Below are 19,110 nucleotides of genomic sequence, written 5' to 3'. Positions count from 1 at the left end.
CATGATGCAAATCTGATTTATGATTTATAAAGATTGCTTGGCTTCCATATAGAGAATGAACTCTACACAAGCAAGGAGCAAGATGGTAAGTCTGGAGACTGGGTAGAAAACTGCTGCCGTGATCCAATGGAAGGGTAATGGTGGCTTGGAACAGAGTAGTAGTTGTGAAAGTGGGAGAAGTAGAAGGACTCCAAATAAATTGTGAATGTAGACTATAAAGATCTCAGAGATAAATTGAATGTGAAGTGTGAAAGAAAGAGAAAAATTGAAGAAGCATCTAAGGTTTTTGGCCTGAGAAAGTGGAGGGGAATAGTGATTCGACTTACTGAGATGGAAGAGAGAGAGGTTTGGGAGATAGGCAGAATCAAGAATTATGTTCTCGATAAATTCGAGCTGCCTATTAAATAATAGAGGTGATTATAAGGTAGGCAATTGGATATGTGAGTTTGAGTTTAGAAGGAGATATAAATTTAGGAGTCATCAGTATATAGATTTTTTTTATGGTCTTGATGGGAAAATAAATCTTTTATGTCTTTACTTGGATGAGAAAGAGTTTTTGAATTTTTACTTTGAGATTTAAGGAGTTAAAACAAAATTTTGAAGACTTTAGCACAATAGAAAACATGTTAAATCAATTTATTTAAAAGATATAGTGATAAAAATGTGAACATGAAGTTCTGGTTACGTTAAAAATTAAGTCAAGAGTGAAGATAGAATCATTTTCACTCGAAATACAACAAGTTTTTGTAGGCTGAAAGCGCAGAAACAAAATGATAGGATGTGGCGATTCTAGGGCACTTTGGGCTTGCTCACAATTTGCCTTGTTCCTTCAAGGAGTATTTTTCTCTTTTCTCTCTCTCCTCTCTGGTATTGGGCATTGCCTTTCTCTGTTAGTAGCTTTGTCAAACGGGTGAACTGTAGCCTTAAACACTATTTAAATTGATTATCGGGGCAGTAAGCTTTTTAAGAGCCAGACTTTGGAACTAAATAGTCCTGAGTTAGAATCTTACTTATATTACTTAATCTTAGGCAAGGCAATCTCTGAATTTCAAGTTTCCCCATCTCTAAAACAGGAATTATACCTAACTATCCATGAAAATTAGAAATTAGAGTAGAAATTCTAGTGAATGTAAAATATTTTATACTGCTACTAATTTATATTTTTTCTGATCACTAATGAGGTTGAGTATCTTTTCACATGTTTATCGACCATTGTATTTCTTCTGTGAAATGATTTTGTTATTTGCTTATTGTTCTATTGACAAATATAGAGTTAATAGGCACAGTAAACTTTGGAGTACTTTTTATCCTCAGTTGAATATATATTTTTATTTTTATAGTGTCTACAGCTTGTATAATTTTACTCATGCATACTTGTCAATTCCTTTTGGATTGATAGAAAACTCAAATTAAAAGAAAATAAAACTATGCAAATATATTACAGTATTGAGTTGGTAATAAAATGAACATAACCATTGAGGTGATTTCTATCATGATTCTGTTCTATGTTATTAATATACCATCTTGTAAATCTAGGACTGAAGTACTAATTCTTTTTCTCATCTTTCCTTGAGTTGTGGTAGCAAACAGTGACGAATCTCAACTTCTGACACCAGGAAAGATGAGTCAGCGCCAAGGGAAAGAAGCTTATCCAACGCCAACCAGAGATTTGTATCAGCCGTCTTTTAGTCCAGCAAGTCCTCATAGCCAGGGTAAGAAGTTGTTTAATGTGTGGGTTTTTTTATTTGTTTGTTTGTTTTTTAGGAGAGAATGACATTTTAGGTCCATCATTAACTTTTTTCTTTTGAACTGTTTAGTGGTATATGGTTTTTTGTTTGTCTTGTTTGGTCATCCATAATATTCTTGAAATGAGTAAATTTTCCCTTAGAGTCTTTTAATTCCTCTTATATTCTCCAACATTCTCAGTTAGTTCTATCATTCTTCAAATTTAGTGATTCTCAAACTTTTTGGTCTCAGGACTCCTTTACACTAGTAAAAATGATTAAACACCCAAAGCGCTTTTGTTTATATGAATTAACCTATTGGTATTTACTTACTGTAAATTAAAACTAAGAAATTTTTAATTGTTTATTATTAATTCATTTAATATTACAGTAACAAACCCATTACATGTGAATATGAATAACATATTTTTATGAGAAATAACTAATTCCTCCCTCCTCCCCCCCAAAAAAAATGAGCGAGAAGAGTGGTATTTTTTTCCCTCAGGATCCCTCAACTGGCACTATTAATATATCGGGCTGAATAATCTTTCCCTGTGTTGGCTGTCCTGTTTTGTAGGATGTTTTGCAGCATCCCTGGCTTCTACCCACTTGATGTCAGTAGCACTTTCCCCAGTTATGACAACCAGAAATATCTCTAGACATTGCCAGATGTCCCTTGAGGGACAAAAATTATCTTTGGTTTGAGAGCTACTGTGTTACAGTTTTTGCAAATCTCTTTACTGTCTAGCTTTAAAAAAGACATCTAGATTTTCATATCTGCTTCTGCAGTCTGTTGTGATGTGATGATTTGATTGAAGTAGTATATCAAGTACTATATGGCCTCATTTATGTGTCGTCAGAAAAGAGAAGATTACCTATTTGTGGATATTCTTCTTTCATACTGCACCAAAATTTGACAAATGGTAGTTTCTTAAATGTTGGTTACAATATGGAATCTGAAACCATATCAATAAACTTTTCAGACTACTGAATTCAAATTCATTCATCTAAAACTTTGAATGGCTCTTTACTCATACGTGATTTTGAAACATTATTCATAAGTCATTTGGAAAATCATTGCTTACTGAGTTATGCAGTTCTACCAACTGTTGATACATTTTCAAATATAATACAAAGAAGTGCTGTATAAATACTTCTCATTTTGTCACACAGAATATTAAGACCACGTGTACTAAGGATTTAAGATTGATAATTTTTACTGCTTCCTCAAGGACATTTATTAGTGAAACCAACCTTTTACTTCAGGTTCATGGCAGTGAAGAAGTCAATGACTACTACTACGATTTGGTGCTTCTGGCTTGATTTGTGCTAAGGTGCCAGCAGTTTTACCCAACATTGCTTTTGTACTGTCAGTGGAAATGTCAACTCAGTGAAAAAGTATGAGGAAATAGTTTTAACCTTGCAGACCCTCTAAAAGAGTCTTGGGGATTCCTGGAATCATTGATCTCACTTCCTAACTCTTAATTGATAAGTTTTGTATATTGGATTCTACTTTTTAGTTAAAGTGTATTTAATCAAGTGCTTTGAACTCTGTGTGATACTACTGATAACTGTGGTGGAAAGACTTCTTTTAAAATCAAGAACTTAAATTTGGTGTTCAAAAGCTAATATACATATACTTAAGTTATCAAGTATTTTTAAAACTTAATTTTTGAGCCTTATACTGTCTATATGTAATTAATCAGGTTTTGGTGTTAATTTATAAATTATCCTTGAAATTAGGTTTTAGTTACTCAAAATGAGTATTAACTAGTAAATAGTTACATGATCATTTTCTACTTTATTTCAGTAGAAAATGTTTTTTCTAATTGTGTTACATGGAAACATTTTTATATAACATTTTTGGAACTGGGAAAACTATATAAATATAAAAATAAGTACTATGTTAACATTTATTGCTTAGTTGTTGAATACAGTTTTGGAAAGTTAACATTTTTGTTGCCAAAATGCTTTTTTAAAGCCTGAAAATGGATATATGGTACACTCTGGTATAAGTATCATTAGGATGAAATTCAGAAAGGATGCAGATTACCTGACTTTCCATTCTGTGCACCATAATTTTAACTGAAATACATATGGTTCATCTGGTTCATGTATCTGTGCACTAGAATATTCAGAGGAATTCTTTAACTCAGAACTTAATGAAACAACAGAAGAGTTAGTTACTAATAATTTACCCTCATTTGTATCTATCAAGAACATTTTTAGGCAAGCAGGGAATTTGAGAGAATAGTACAATGAACACTAATATACCCATTATGTAGATTTAAGAAATTATTAACCTTTTGTTATATGTTTCATTTATTTAAGCATGGGGCTGGAATACTCAGAGTAAATTATAGACCTCATGATGTTGTGTCCCAGAATACTAAGTGCATCTCTAAAAATTAGAACATTTTTTATATGACCATAAAACCTTTATTGCATCTAACAAAATTATCAATAATTACTTAATATAACCTAACACCTAGTTTATATTCAAATGTCCCTAATTGTCTCCAAATCTCTTTACAGTAGATTTGCTGAAACCAGGATCCAAGTAAGGTTCATACATGATATTTAGTTGTCATGTCATTATGTCTTCTTTAATCTTGAAGAGTCTCTTTATTTATTTTTATTTTCTATTGTGCTTTTGACTTTTTTAAGAAATTGGGTCAGTGTCCCTAGAGAATGTTTGACTTTTTTGATTTATTTTGATTGCTTCCTTGACATATTGTTTTCACTTACAAGTGTAAATACCGTTTGATAATCATTGAATTAGTTAAAATACTAGAGTTTAAAAAAATGGTGATTTTTAGTCTATGGCCATGACATCCTGAACAAGTCCGATCTTGTCTGATGTGTGCAAATGTATAAAAAGAAGTTAAAGTCTACGGTCATGCCACCCTGAACATGCCCAATCTCGTCTGATCTCAGAAGCTAAGCAGGGTCAGTCCTGGTTAGTACTTGATGAGAGACCACCTAGGAAGACCAGGCGCTGTAGGCATTAAAAAAAAAAAATGTGTGTGTATATATATATATAAATTTTTTTAAATAGTGATTTTATAATTCTTCATTCTTTTTACATTTTACTGAAATATTTCTGTGAAGAGATTTTCATTGTCATAGAGCTGCTTGGTAAAAGATCTGATTCTCAACACTTTCTGTGATTTCTTCTAGAAGTGATAACAGTATCAAGGCTCTGATCTCTTCATTTTCATTCCTACTATCACCACCTTAGGTCACGTGCTTATGATTTCATACCTACATAACATAGTTCCAGAGCCTCCTAATTTCTGTTAGGACCTTGCTCTCTAATATACCAGGTTTATTGTCCTTGACAAACAACCCAGCCAAATAGAAAATTATTGTTATGTGTTAAAGTGAGATTATGATGAGAGTAGGGTTCTTTTAGATGTATATGACCAAAGAATACATGGGTCCTATGAAATAGGTCTCTGAGGGAAATAATATGAATAAAGAAAAATAGAAAATTATAAATGAAAATACCATTTTTTCTTATTCAGGTTTGTAACTGGAAACTTCATTAGATGCCTGCATTTATGTTATTCCCATTCTCAGCAACTGACTATTGCGTAAAGCAGTGGCTCCTAAGTTGGTTGTGTCTGAGAATCACTTGGGAGCTTTGCTTAGATACAGATTCTACTCCCAACTTTTTAAAATCTCTAGGGTGAGTCTGTGTATTTATAAAGCTCTCCGAGTATATCTGATATAACAACCTTTGGACCAGCAAATAGAAACTGGCAATTGAGAGCATAAATTGAAAATTTCATGATCTGGTAGTCAGTGCTCTTAGTACATCTGATTTTATTCTACCTTTCCAATTTCATTTTCTGTTTCACCTCATCGTGAACCCAGCCAAATAGTTTTCTTCACTACTCCCCAGTGAAACTATGCTTTTATTTATTCTGATCTTCCACTGTGGATTGTACTCTCCCTTACTTTAGCTTATCTAATACTTCTCAAATCCTAGGGTTTTGTCAGTAAAAAATGGCCTCAGAGTAAGGACCAGATCAAGAGTACTCCTGTAAAATTATTTGTTGAGACCTCAGAAAGATTTAAGAATGCCTCTTAGAGCTTTTCAGCTAGACAAAGGAAGTCTTAAATACATACTTTTTAAGAAAGTCTCAGCTAGTCAAAAAAGCTTCTAAGGCTCTTAGGTTTGCTGTCCCATAGTAGAGAGTGGCTTGTATCAAAGAGATTTGTGGATTAGCAACTGTCTAATGAAGTTAATTTCAATAAAATTTATGGGAAACCCACAAAGGTTTTACAAAGTTTTTATAAAAGCACCACTACTAAAAACAGGAAAGGATAAACATAGTTCAAAGAGCCTTTGCATGTATGGGGAATCCCAATCTTGTATGGGCAGGCAGCCGGCTGAGAAAACTGCACTGTTACAAACATGGACTATTTCTAATGAAATAGGAATAGAGCAGCAGAGAGCAGCAGAGTCAAGTGCCACAGAGATTATTTTCAGAGAATAGAACTGTGCTCTAATCAAGTTGCTGATGACATGTGCCGAGCAAATTTCATAATTGCTATGGCACTGTTAAGTGCTTCTGTGTAACTCCCTATTCCTTACACCTTTTGAACGCAAATGTCTATTGCAGTTCTATCCCTGGCTTACTGTAGTGAGGCAGATAAGTTATCTTTTGAGGTGTTGGGATTTTGGCTTAAGAGAAGCTGTATCTAAGGAGTTTTATGTGAAGAACTAAACCAAAGGAGTACCGTCTGCACTTGCATCTGATTCAGGCTAACAAGATCCTGGCCTTACAGCTAGTGCTGTAATAGGATATTTTGGTGGGGGTAGGGGTGATGGTAGGGCATTAAGTATATTTTGCATATGGAAGGAATGCAAATTAAGGGGACTGTATTATTTCATTTTCAAAGCCACTGCAACATTATCTTTTATTTTACATGCTCTTTTTCTTTGTGTCAACTTGCCCACCAAGAAATGGAGTTTTATTCCTTCTTCATCTCTACCCCCATTGAATCCAGGCTGGCCGTGTGATTGCTATGACCAATAGAATGTGGCAGAAGTGACATTCAAGGACTTTTGAGACAAGGCATTAAAAAGACCTGCTAACTCCTGCTTTTGCATATTGGAGGAAGCCAGTGTCCATGTAAAAAGTCTCACTATCCAGACACTGCCATGTTGTATGGATGCTCAGATTGGCCAGCCCCTAGCTGTTCTAGTGATGTCAGCTGATGTGCCAGACATGTGATTGAAGAAGCCATATTGGATGTTCCAGCAGATGCTGTCTGGATTGGTGACAGGTCATCCCCACTCCTACCTCCAGCTTACTAAGTTGCAGAATTGTAAGCAAATAACCTTAGTATTTAAAACCATTAAATTTTGAGTGTTTATTGCACAGTACTAGATAACTGTAATAATAAGCAACAAAATGATTAGAATTGAATTTATTAATTTGGAAAAGTATAGTATATGAGAAGACTCATTACTAGACTGTGTTATCTAGGTGAAGTGGATACAGTCCGGATGAGAGTGACAATGGTGGGAATAAAAAAAAGTGGAGATATATTTAGAGGAAAATTTGTTAGGGATTAGTGACTGATTAGGTGAGGGTGATAGTGGAAAGAGAGAAGGAAGAATTAGCAATGACTCCTAGATGTTTGTTTAAGAAACTAGTTCAGTAGTTTATGTAAGGAACTGTGAAGGAAGACTATGTGTGAGGTAAAGATGCTGAGAACAACAATTTTGGAAATGGTGAATTTGAAGTACTTTAGAGTTATCCACATGGAGTTATTAAGGAGAAATTGGTTTTATGGGTTTAAGATTTAATAGACACATTTGCACTGGATCGGTAAATTTGGAAGTCATTAGCATAAATAGAGTAATTGAAGACAGAGAGTTAAAACAATCATGTAGATCAGTTTAGTGATTCTCAGACATTTTTTTTAAAATGAAATAGAATAGGATGAAAAGATCAGAGCTTATTTGATGAGTGAAATTTTTGTCATACTCGTGTGTACTCACACATACACACATTTTTACATCTTATGTAAAATTTCTCATTGTGAGTTGTGAAAAGTTTGGGAAGAATTGTAGCTTGAGAAAAGTAGAGAGTTGGAATATAGCCCTAAGAAATGTCAACATTTAAGGATCTAATGGAGAAGAGATTGGGAAAGGAGATTTGTAAAGGAGCGTTGTATCCAAGAATAATGAAACAGAGGGTTTTATGAAGGTGAGGGAGTGACCTATAGTTTTATACACAGCTCAAAAGTCAAGGCAATTAAAACAACTAAAAAATCGTCTATTGATAGGATAGATATCATTGCTAACTTTTGTGAAATCAGTTTTGGAGATAGTGATGAAGGCAGAAGCTAGATGGCAATAGGATGAGGAGTTGGAAAAATAAGGAATTGGAGACAATTAAGATAGCAAACTCTTATAGATATAATGGCCTTAAAAGGGAGGAAAATGTATGGTACCTAGAGAAAGACATTGAGCAAAAAGGAGGTTCGTTTTAAGATAGGATATTTGAGCATGTTCAAAAATTGACAGGATAAAATCAATAGAGAGATACAAAATATAGGAGAAAGATGGGGGAATTAATAGAGCGGATTCTCAGAAAAGACAGTAGAGATGGGGTCCAGTGAGAAGGTGAAGGGATTGACTGGACTAGGAATATAGCTAGAAAGTGCAGGAACCATGATAGTGGGATTGCCAAGTAGCGTTTAGGCCTCAGTTCACATTGGTATCGAAATACCATCGTGTGGGGTTTTCTCCTGTAAGATTAGGCTTTAGCAGGTATATTCAAGAGAAGAATGAGTGGCAGAGTGAGATGTTGGCCAGGAAGTAGAGATTTAATAGATGAGCTTGGTGAATTGCTTTGATGGAGTGGGTAGGATTTGTAGGGGGAAATGTCAGAATCAGTGGGCAGTTTAAAGGCATCGTGTAAGTGGCTGTGGGGGCCGAGACAAGGACTCTCTCTAACAGATGAATACTGAATTGATAAAATAATTTAGGGTTGGTATAAAAGGAAGAAAGTTGTAGGGAGTAAATATTTTTGTCAGTAAGCTTCTCAGGGCAGATTTGTCTTTTTTTTCTTCTTTTTAAAAAAATTTTTCAATTACAGTTGATACTCAGTATTATTTTATATTAGTTTCAAGCATAGCGGTTAGACATTTCTCTCTCTTAAAAAAAAAATTTCCCATGCCTGGCATAGTATCTGGAACATAATAGCAACTTTTGTGTTTAATAAGTGAATAAATGTCTTTATTGAGCTCCTGTTATGTGCTGGTCTCTGCCCTTGTGAAAGTGACAGTCTCATTTTTTTAATGAATAAATACAATTTTGGAGGTGATCTTCAAGTGCTGGGAGCCTGTTCTCTAACATGAACCTCACATGTAGTATTGTTCCTGTGTTTCCTAAAGAGAGAGTCCTACTAGCCTGTAGATGACCATGCAGCAGGAAAATAATGGTATTTGTTTTGGTGATATTTGTTGGATTCATATTAATAGCTATCATTTATTGGGCCCTTACTAAGTTTGGTTGTCATGCTAAAAGTTGTATGTGCAAATTTATATGTAATTCTTGAAACAACCCCACAAGGTATAAACTAAGTTATATGTCTGCTTTACAAGTGAGAAAACAGGATTAGGGATGTTAAGAAATTTGTTCAAATTCACAAAACTGGTAAATGGCAGAGGCAGGTTTCAAACTCAGGACTGTCAAAGCCCATAGTTTTAACTACTCCACTAACTGGAGTGAATTACAGTGTCAGCTGTTTTTGTTTTGTTTTGTTTTATTAATACAGATGCCATGGTGTTACGAATGTGTTTTGCTATTGCTTTAATGTCAAGGATTCTTATTGTTGCTGTTTTCTGGCTGTCTCTTTCATACTTATTGATTCATACCAAGTTATTGTAGGTCATTATCCCTTAAAAGCAATTCTTAATTTTGTTTTTTTGCATGTGGTTTCCTTCCATTATTTTAGGATTTTCTTTCTTTCTTTTTTTTTTTTTTTTTTTTTGGAGGAACAGGGAGACTCTGACTCTCCTTCCTAAAGCCCCCACACATCAAGATAATCTTTTGTTTGTTATATGTTTAGATTATGGTGATAAATCAGATTATTCCAAAAATTGTGTATTTGCTAGACTTTTTCCCTTAGTCAAAGACTAAGTATCAGTTTACTTCAAAATAATTTTAACGTAAATGTGATTACAGTTTCTTAAATAGGATGGTATTTGTTTTATGGTGACTTGTTTGAGCTTAACGTAATTCTGTTTTTTTTTTTTTTTTCCCCAAGAAAGAAAGACATGTAGATTAATTAGGTTTGTTGTCTCCTTTTCCCCTCTACTTTTGAATAAAAACAATGACAAGAGAGCCTAGAGACTCAATTATAGCTCATCTCATGGATAGATAGTTTATTCCCTCTGGATCATGTTTGAGATTGTTATCATAGCTTGATGAGTTAATATAATTTATCTTGTAGCTACCCTTTCATTCTTTGGTCATAAAAAACTAATTTACATTCTTTTATTTTTTTAAGAATCTTAAATTATAGTGTTTTTTGAGAGAATATCAAATGTTGCTTTGCCAAAATTTAAGCGAGTTCATCGCAAACTAATTTTTAAATGTTTAAAGTTTAAAACTTTTGAAACTGAAAGTTTTACCTGTTTAATTAGTTTTATTAAAATTAATTTAGACCATGCTTGGTTTATCTAGGTTTGAATTAAAATGTTTATATTTAGTACGATGTTTCTTTTATCTCTTAGTAAATTCTCTTAAACCTGAAAGTGCCCTCACCTTGAATGCCCTGACAGCATTAAACATGACACGATAGGTCTATACTACAACTTAATAGAAAACTTCAAAGTAGAAGAGGGTTTTCTTTGGCAGAGAGTTTACTAGTGTGAAGATGTACCAGATTCTCCAGGGTGACAGTTGTAGACATTGCTGTTATAATCTCAGGTGACTAACAAGTACCTTCATTAAAGTGGTTCACAGACAAAAGGAAACCTGGGAGTCAGTTTCCTCCATGAACCGAAGCAATTCCTTCTTCCTTGGTAAGACATTTGTAAGATCAGTTCTGAACATACATGAGACTATATGTATATGGAATACATAATAAATATATTCTTGAATATGTGTGTTATATTTGATGAAAATTATTTTACTGAAAGAGAACTTGAATTTATCCCTCTAACCCAACCCCATTGTTTTTAATTCTTTTATCCTAAATGTTGTGCTTTGGTTTATAGCCATAGGTTGTTTTCCTTAGAATTAGTATAGAGTTTATGTTAATTTTCTTCTGAGTTTTTGATTCCTCAGTATGTTAGATTTCTGAAGTTATTTCTTAAGACTGCCAAAGCCCATTGTTGTTTTCTGTTTTGAAATTCCTTGTATTTGGATAGTTGTTTCATAAAGCTATGAAAGTACCTATTAAATAATAAAAGAATATAATATTTGGCAGATTAAGGAAATAATAAAATATTTTTCTGAATTTCTCTTCTGAACTGTTGCAATATCTATGTTCTTCAACCGGTCTTGTGCTTCTAAAGGGAAACTGAAATACTTTGAAAGCATTTATTGAAAAATGAGAATGAATAATTAAGCTTTGTTTTAAGCATTTTTACTAAGATGAATCTGTCTTATCCTTATTCATTGCTTCTTTAACAAAGCAGTAAGGTGAATATTGAGAATGCTTTTTCCCCATAAACATCATATACATATTCTTTTTACCTAAGATAATATTAAAAGATTATCAGATATTACATGCACTAGTTTCTCAGCTCTTTTCTGCTGGTATTTCCCCCATTTGTTTCCAACATGTGAGAGGTTGATATCTCCTTAGCAAGAGTGGTAAAAGTTTCACCTGTAGAATTGACTGCTACAATTTTTCTTTTCTTATTTGAAGCATGTAGAAGTAACCGTTCTGTATTTTTGATCACTATATGGCAAGATAAGATCAGCTTATCAGTTTATTAACTTACTGAGTAACATTTGCTTATTTTCTGAGAGAAGATAAACAGTACTCACACAGGGAGCACTTTGGTCGTTTCCACTTCCTTTGGTTGTTGTAACTTTGAACATACGCAAATTTTACTTCAGGATGAAGTAAACAAACTGGAAAACATGCCCACAGTGGAAGTCGTGGTGTATTTGCCTATCTTGGTCTCATGTCTACGTAGAATCAGAGGAGAGAGGGACTAGTTTTTGAGAAGCCCAAATAAATACTTATGTAGGTATGGGTCCAGAATTCATACTAGTTCTGTGGCAAAAACAAAAACACCTCCCAGTATAGTTTAAAATGATCTTGGGTTATATTAGTGTTCTCAGGTACTTGGAAGAGTAGGCACAGATCCTCTTTAAAGGGAGAGTATTTTAAACATAGACCTCAAAGAATTAAATATGAGCTCATAATTAAAAATCAATAAAAAATGAGGTATCATTATGCCCCTATTAAACTGGCTAAAATTCAAAACACTGACAATACCAAATGCTGGCAAGAATGTGGAAAAATCAGTAAACAAGTGGGGTAACAAGCCGCTATCACAATCTGCACAAACTACTTACCATCCAGACCAAAGTCTGTACCGATTGGAATTACAAGTTTCAGAATATAATGGAATGGGTTTAGAGGCAATATTAGAAGACATAATGCTAAGAACCTTTCAGAATTGATGAAAGACACCAACCCTCCAATTAAGGAGGCCTCACAATTCCCAAACAGGAAATCTAAAAATAGTAGTTTAATATTGATACTTGACAAGAAGGAAGACTGAAAAGTAATGAAGTTAGCATTTAATTTAGAAAAATAATAGAATAAACCCAAAGTCGATAGAAGGAAGGAAGTAATAAAGAAAATAGACATAGTTGAAAATATCAAGAAAGACAAAGTTGGTTATTTGAAAAAGCTGATAATTATCAAACCTTTGGCAAGATTAAGGGGAAAAAAGAAGACATAGACATTATTAGGAATAAAAAGGGGACACAACTAAAAGAAGCAGATGTTTAAAAGATAAATAACTTAAAGCCAATAAATTTGAAAAATTAGGTGAAACAAGAAAATTTCTAGAAAGATTATTTTCCAAATTGACTCAGTAATAGAAAATTCTAGTGATTTTTGTAATCTAATTAGTAATATATATTTTACAAAGAACATAAAACCCAGATAGGTTCACAAACAAGTATTGTCAAACATTTAGGGAAAAAAATAATTTCAACCTCACATTAATACTGTATTTTATTTATTCTGAAAGGCAGTCCCCCATTTTAACATCTCTGAAATTATGTTGCATCTTTAATTGATGGTGTTTTACAATCTCTGTTGGCCATTGTTAAACACTTGATAACATATCTGAATCTGGGTTAAATGTTAACACATGTTAAAATTGCTATCAGTCTTCTTGTCTCCCCTCATATTTTATGACATCTCTGAAAGTAGTTGATGGCATCTTAGAACTGATGAAATGGAAAAAGAAATATTCCCTAAATATTAGGCTTGTATTTGAAAAGCAGACAAGGCCATTATAAGAGAGAAAAGTTACAAGACATTCTTCTCATGAACCTAGATGCAGCAATTCTAAAAAAATTATTAGCAAACTGAATCAAGCAAAATATATTTTTAAAATACATTATAATCACATTGGGGTTATTCCAGAAATGCAATGATGTGTTTGATATTAGAAAACCTATAATTGTCATTTAACACTTTAACAGATTAAAGAAAAACTATGTTGTGATCCTGTTAATAAACTGAAAAATTTAACATCCTTCATGATAAAAAAAAAAAAAAAACTCTTCGCAAATTAAGAATAGAAGAGAACTTTCTTAACCTTGTAAAGTGAGAATTAGGAATAAGGAAAAAGTGTGCACCATCTACATTTCATTGCAACATTGCTCTTGAAATTTAGCCAGTAAATAAGGTAAAAAAGAAATCAAAAGAGAAACAATTTTTCTTTATTTGTAGTGAATATAATTGTTTATATAGATTCACAGATAAATCATTTAAATTATTAAGAAGTTACTGGATATATATTAACTGCAGTTCTATGTAACAGTAACAGATGGTTAGAAAAATGCAATTAAAAAAATACCACTTAAAATAACAGGAAATAAGGTACATATCAACCATATCAACCAAAAAGACCAATAAACCTAACAAGAAATGTGAAATATTTTTACATAGAAACATATAACATCATATAATCTCAGTAAATGAAGAAATATACCATGTTTCCAATTGGGAAGTTCAATATTATTATCCCGTCACTTCTCTAATTGATTTTATGTGTTCTCTGTGTTTTGAATCTATATCTCAATAGGATTTTTTCATGGTACTTGATAAGGTCATCCTTAACTCTCTAGGGTGAGCAAAGGGCAAAAAAGAGTGAAGATACTCCTGAAGCAGCAGGCAAGGGTTGGAGGTTACTTAGTTTTACTATAATGCTCTAGTAAATAAGATGGGAAGTGTTGGTGCTGAAATAGACAAAGAGATAAATGAAACACAACAGAGACTTAAAAACAGACCCAAGCATATATGAAAACTCAATTTATAACATATTACTCAATGAATGATTTTGAGAAAATTAGTTTACCTATATGAGAAAAAAATGAAAATAGATACCTCTCACTATTTACAAAATCAATTCCAGTTTAAATGTGAAAGGTTTTAAGCTTTACAAAATATAGAAAAATATTTTTATATCTTTGGGGAAAGAAAGGGTTTAACAAGACACACACATACACATCCTAAATTGAAAAGAAGACTGACCTTCTGCATTGTTGAACTCAAGAACATCTCTTCATCAAAAGATATCATAAAAATAGAGAAGAAACAGATTGACGTGCATGTAACTCACAAAGAATTAACATCCAAGAAAAGCGAAGTACTCCTATGGATCAGCCAAAAAGACCAAAACCCTCTAGGAATATGACCAAACATCACGACGAATAGCTATTTACACAAGAGGTAACACGCGTGGCCACTAAGTATGAAAAGATGCATAACAGTATTAGGAAACAGGCACAAGTAAATTAATACAATAATGAATTGCCATTTCACACCCACCAGATTGAGATAATTTTAAAGTCCGACAATTACAAGTGTCAGTGAGGATGTAAAATAACAGGAATTCTCATTTACTGCTGGTGGAAGAAGAAATGTTAGTAGAACCATTATGGAAAACAGTTTGGCATTACACAGTAAAGTTGAAGATAAGCATACCATAATCCCTAGTTGTTATACTCCTTAGGTTTTATACTCCTTAATATATCCTAGAAAATGAATCAATGCATTGTGTGGGGTTAAATACGTAATAAAACAATGGCATGAGTAAAACAGAATTTGAGATAATGGTTAATTGGTTAAAAGGGAGGATGGTGGGATCAGGCACACATAGGAACCTTTAAAAGTACTTGTAATACTGTTTTTAAGTTGATGGTCATTAGCTAAGTTTCCATTTTTATTAATTATGTTTAAAATGTACATGTTATATACACTCTTAAGTATATATATGTAGAATAAATGCATCTCTTTTTTTTTTTATGGTATAGTCTGGGGACTGAAGTTGGTGCTGGTCCCTGTGGTTCTTTTTTAGTTCTATAACTAGAGGAGAAAAACAGGTACACTGTTTTGAGTTTGTCATCAGCTGAAATTCCTAAAAGACTGTTCTTTATTATGAGATTATAGTCTTTCTGCTGTATAATCTTTAATGTTCCTTTATGAATAGATGGAGATTGTGAATTATAGGTTTTTAAAAAATGTCTTATCAAGGTGAAAACTCTGATAGCATGTCACAATTTGTGTGTGTGCGGGGGTGGGGGGATTACTAGTCCACGAAATTCAAATCTAGGAACCATAGATTAGTGTTATTTACTAGTTTTAGAACACGAAAGGATTCAAAGGGGTATAGTGGGGATTTTTTTTTTTTTAAACCTAGTTATACAGAAAGAGACCAATAGCTTTTTTTCTAACATGGTATTTGCACAGTTTTCTAGTAGAAGAATCCTTGAAACATAGATGTTTCTTAAATTTTGAGTTGAGTCCTTGATTTACAAACTGTCCTTACATGCAAAGGATGATCCAGTCGAGTGGCTTGTGTTCTATAGGCTTCTCTTTCTTCTTCTTTATCATCTAGATGTCCCACATTTTCTCCCTTTCTACCACAGACCCTGTTGTTGCCTGAGACCATCTTTTTTATCCCTGGTCTTTCAGTCTTACCTTACAACAAAACTGCTTGATGCTGGCATCTGTATTGACAGGCTTAGGGAAGGAGAATGAGGAGAAACAGGAAAAGTAAACACTATTCCTTCCCATGGCCGGATTTTAATATTGGACTCTCTTCTTGTTTACTATGTGACATTAAGCATATGTTTCTCAGAGCCTGGTTACCTCATCTATAAAACTAGGATACTATTCATTTTGTATGTCATGTTTTGTTTGACTCTATTGAGAATGTATGTGAAAACACTTGAAAAAATATTACTGTATAATTATGAGGTAGTATTATGGTGGTTACATTCATAAGTATTACTAGTTTAGTACGTTTTTAGTTAAATAGATTTTTGTGAACAGTCCTATAATCCTGAGAACATCATTTAACATGTACTTTGTTGGAATAGACTCTGAGTTTCAATCAACTTTTAATGAACATGCATTTACACACACATATTGAAATAATAGCAGAAACTAGGGACTATTATGTTCTTAGCTATCTGTGCTTAACATAATTCCTAACAATAATAGCTGCTCACTAAATTTTTATTGTATGAATGGTTATATAATATACACATAATTATAAAGAACTTGTCATCCAAAGGAAAATACTATCTTATACTGATTGCAATGAATATGGACATACAGACAAGAATGCTGTTCAGTCAAAAATTATCGTAAGCCATCCTTTAAATTTTATATGTATATTTGCATGTGTTTTCATATTAAGAAAATGTTGAGAATGAGTTATTTTCTGAGGAAATGTAAGATAAGATTTTTTTGTATACTTTTCAAGCCATATAATCATTGAGATTTTACTAATTACAGCTAAGAAACTACTTTGCCATGTTGGAGGATGGGAATCGATGGAAAGATATATTGTTGTTTTCTATTTTAAAGCAAAGGTCATTATCACTTATCTCAATTTATATATTCTTTGAAAGATTATAAATAGACTTGCTTGCCAAGCATTGGCTACTCCAGTGTGTGAAGTATATTCTTATTTGAATTGTGTTATGTAAAGGAACTTACTACTGAATTTGTGTAGTACCATCTTCAGATATTTATCTCATTTTATAGGTAGTGGTCTTTTCATGTTTGGACATAGTACTTTCTTAAATTCTTATTGGTTGATTTTGTTTTCAGTATTTTGACCTTTTTCCAATTCTTTTTCCTGCTTTAAGGATATTTAAATCTCCTAAAGCCTAGTTTTATTATTTTGGGATTTGAGACAAATATATAGGTCTTATAATAATTTCATCCCAGTTTAAAGCAATGTATTTATCATGAGTGTGCATATAGAACTTCATAGAATTTAAATGGATTTTTCCAACTGCCAAATTAGATTATTTCAAAATATCAGCTGTTTGAAATTCATCTGTTTTTAAAATAGAGATGATCTGGAATTTGTCCAGAGAACTCATTAGAGTTCCAAATATTACAGCGGGATGCCTCCTTCAGTCCTAATCTGTAGGCTCTATAAAAAGAGAAATTAAGGCTGGGCATTTTCTTTGGACATATAGCAGGAACATCTAGAGAATCTTTTTTTTAATGGCCTTTTGTGATTTTTGCCTCTGCTCAAATGTCTGCCAGTCCACTATGGAAAGAGCCACTCTACCAAAGATAATATATGTAGTTAGTCTCTTCAGCAGCAAGCTGGTAATGAAGTTTTATAATTAGTTCTTTTTAATATTAGGGAATTTCAAAAGAAATAATATTGTTTACATCATCTATTCCAATTTTGACCTTGACTCATACGTTTTACATCACTATCCTAAATATATGTACACACACACACACACACACACACACACATACACATTTACATAAAAAGCCTAAAACAAGAGATTTATGAAACAACTTGCCCTTTAACATCAGAGTATGATGTACTCTAATCCTATCCTGGTCTATTCCATTTTTTTTAAAATGCTATTTGTAACCCACTAAATTGATTTTTCAATTTACCAATAAGTAGTGACTTGAATTTTGAAAAGCATTTTTAAATAAGTATTTTATCCATAGGTCAAAATCTATTTCTAGTATAAATGTCTCACATGACTTTCAAAATTATTTTAATTACCTGGCAACATTCTATTTTTGTAATTATTACTTGTTTTCATACATAGATTATATAATGTAAAATGGGAGAAATGGTTAGTTCAGATGTTAACCCAGATATGTTTTAAGAGTATTCAGCCTTGCTATAAACTTTATAGTAGTTGAATGTAGCCAGCATGACACAGTAAATGTAATTACGCTGTAGGTCTTTAAGAGGTAAATCAGACTTCGAGCATAGTTTGAACCTTAGTCTGACATTAAAATTAATACAAAATCTATAGAGATTATAAGTAATTCTGAAATTAAATTGAAATCACAAGAGATACATAAAATGTTTTAGAAATAGATTTTTGGGCTGGGTGAAAATGGTGAAAGGATTAAGAAAAAAATAGATCTTTGGTTCTTTAAAGTAACAAATCTAGATTTTGGTTTTAAATTAGCAGCTGCCTTTAAAAATTTGTTTTCTAAAAGTGTTTTATTATTGAAGAAGAGAGTATTTGTGTTTTTCCTTGTGTCGTTAATGTCTACTACTAGTTTGTAATATCCTGTCTTAAGATGATTGTAATGTGTTAGTTTTCTTTGAATTTGATTATAGACTTGAAAAATTTGTTAATTACTATTTTATATTTACAGAACACTTTACATTGATCACTATATATAGATAGATAGATATAGCTATATATACATACAACCATAAATGCTCACATGCATATTTATATTTTTGTAATATTATGATGTAGAGGCAAGGCAGGTGGTAGATAATAATTGAACTAGATCTAGTTCCCAGAAATATTAGCTCCTAGTGTTTTTTCTAATGGTTTTAATTGAAGTTATGCTTTTTTTAGTTTACCAAGTATTTTAATCAAGTATTTTGAGTTTACCAACTATTTTTAAGTCTTTAATATGAAGAATGTTAATTGAAGCTTTTAAAGTGTGTGTAAATATGGGTACCATATTTATTTCACCACCATTCAGATGAGATAGGAAAGATGGAGTTCTAAGGGAAATATACAGATGGCAAATAAGCACATAAAAAGAAATACAGAATTAAAGCTACAATGAAATACCACTACATACCTATGAGAATGGCCAAAATCCAGAACACTGACAGCTTTGTGGAT

General features: G+C 32.5%; 1 protein-coding gene and 1 pseudogene across 8 annotated transcripts in view; both read left to right on the top strand.

Annotated features, from left to right (window-relative positions):
- The window catches only part of OSBPL8 (oxysterol binding protein like 8), a 142,940-nt gene that overhangs the window by 64,763 nt on the left and 59,067 nt on the right, over window positions 1–19,110 (top strand). For 5 of the 8 annotated variants that reach the window (XM_006923773.3, XM_006923772.3, XM_025040975.1 and 2 more), the window contains one exon: window positions 1,575–1,712. In XM_006923773.3, the coding sequence (XP_006923835.1) occupies window positions 1,575–1,712 (138 nt within the window). The remainder of the gene's footprint in view (window positions 1–1,574; window positions 1,713–19,110) is intronic. The other 3 variants (XM_025040976.1, XM_015598512.2, XM_025040977.1) reach the window with 1 other exon arrangement.
- Window positions 4,614–4,731, top strand: LOC112472468 (annotated as a pseudogene).

Source organism: Pteropus alecto, unplaced genomic scaffold, assembly GCF_000325575.1.
Source record: "Pteropus alecto unplaced genomic scaffold, ASM32557v1 scaffold76, whole genome shotgun sequence".
NCBI lineage: Eukaryota > Metazoa > Chordata > Mammalia > Chiroptera > Pteropodidae > Pteropus > Pteropus alecto.
The sequence above is the reverse complement of the archived record's forward strand: the minus strand, read 5'-3'. Positions and strand labels throughout refer to the sequence as shown.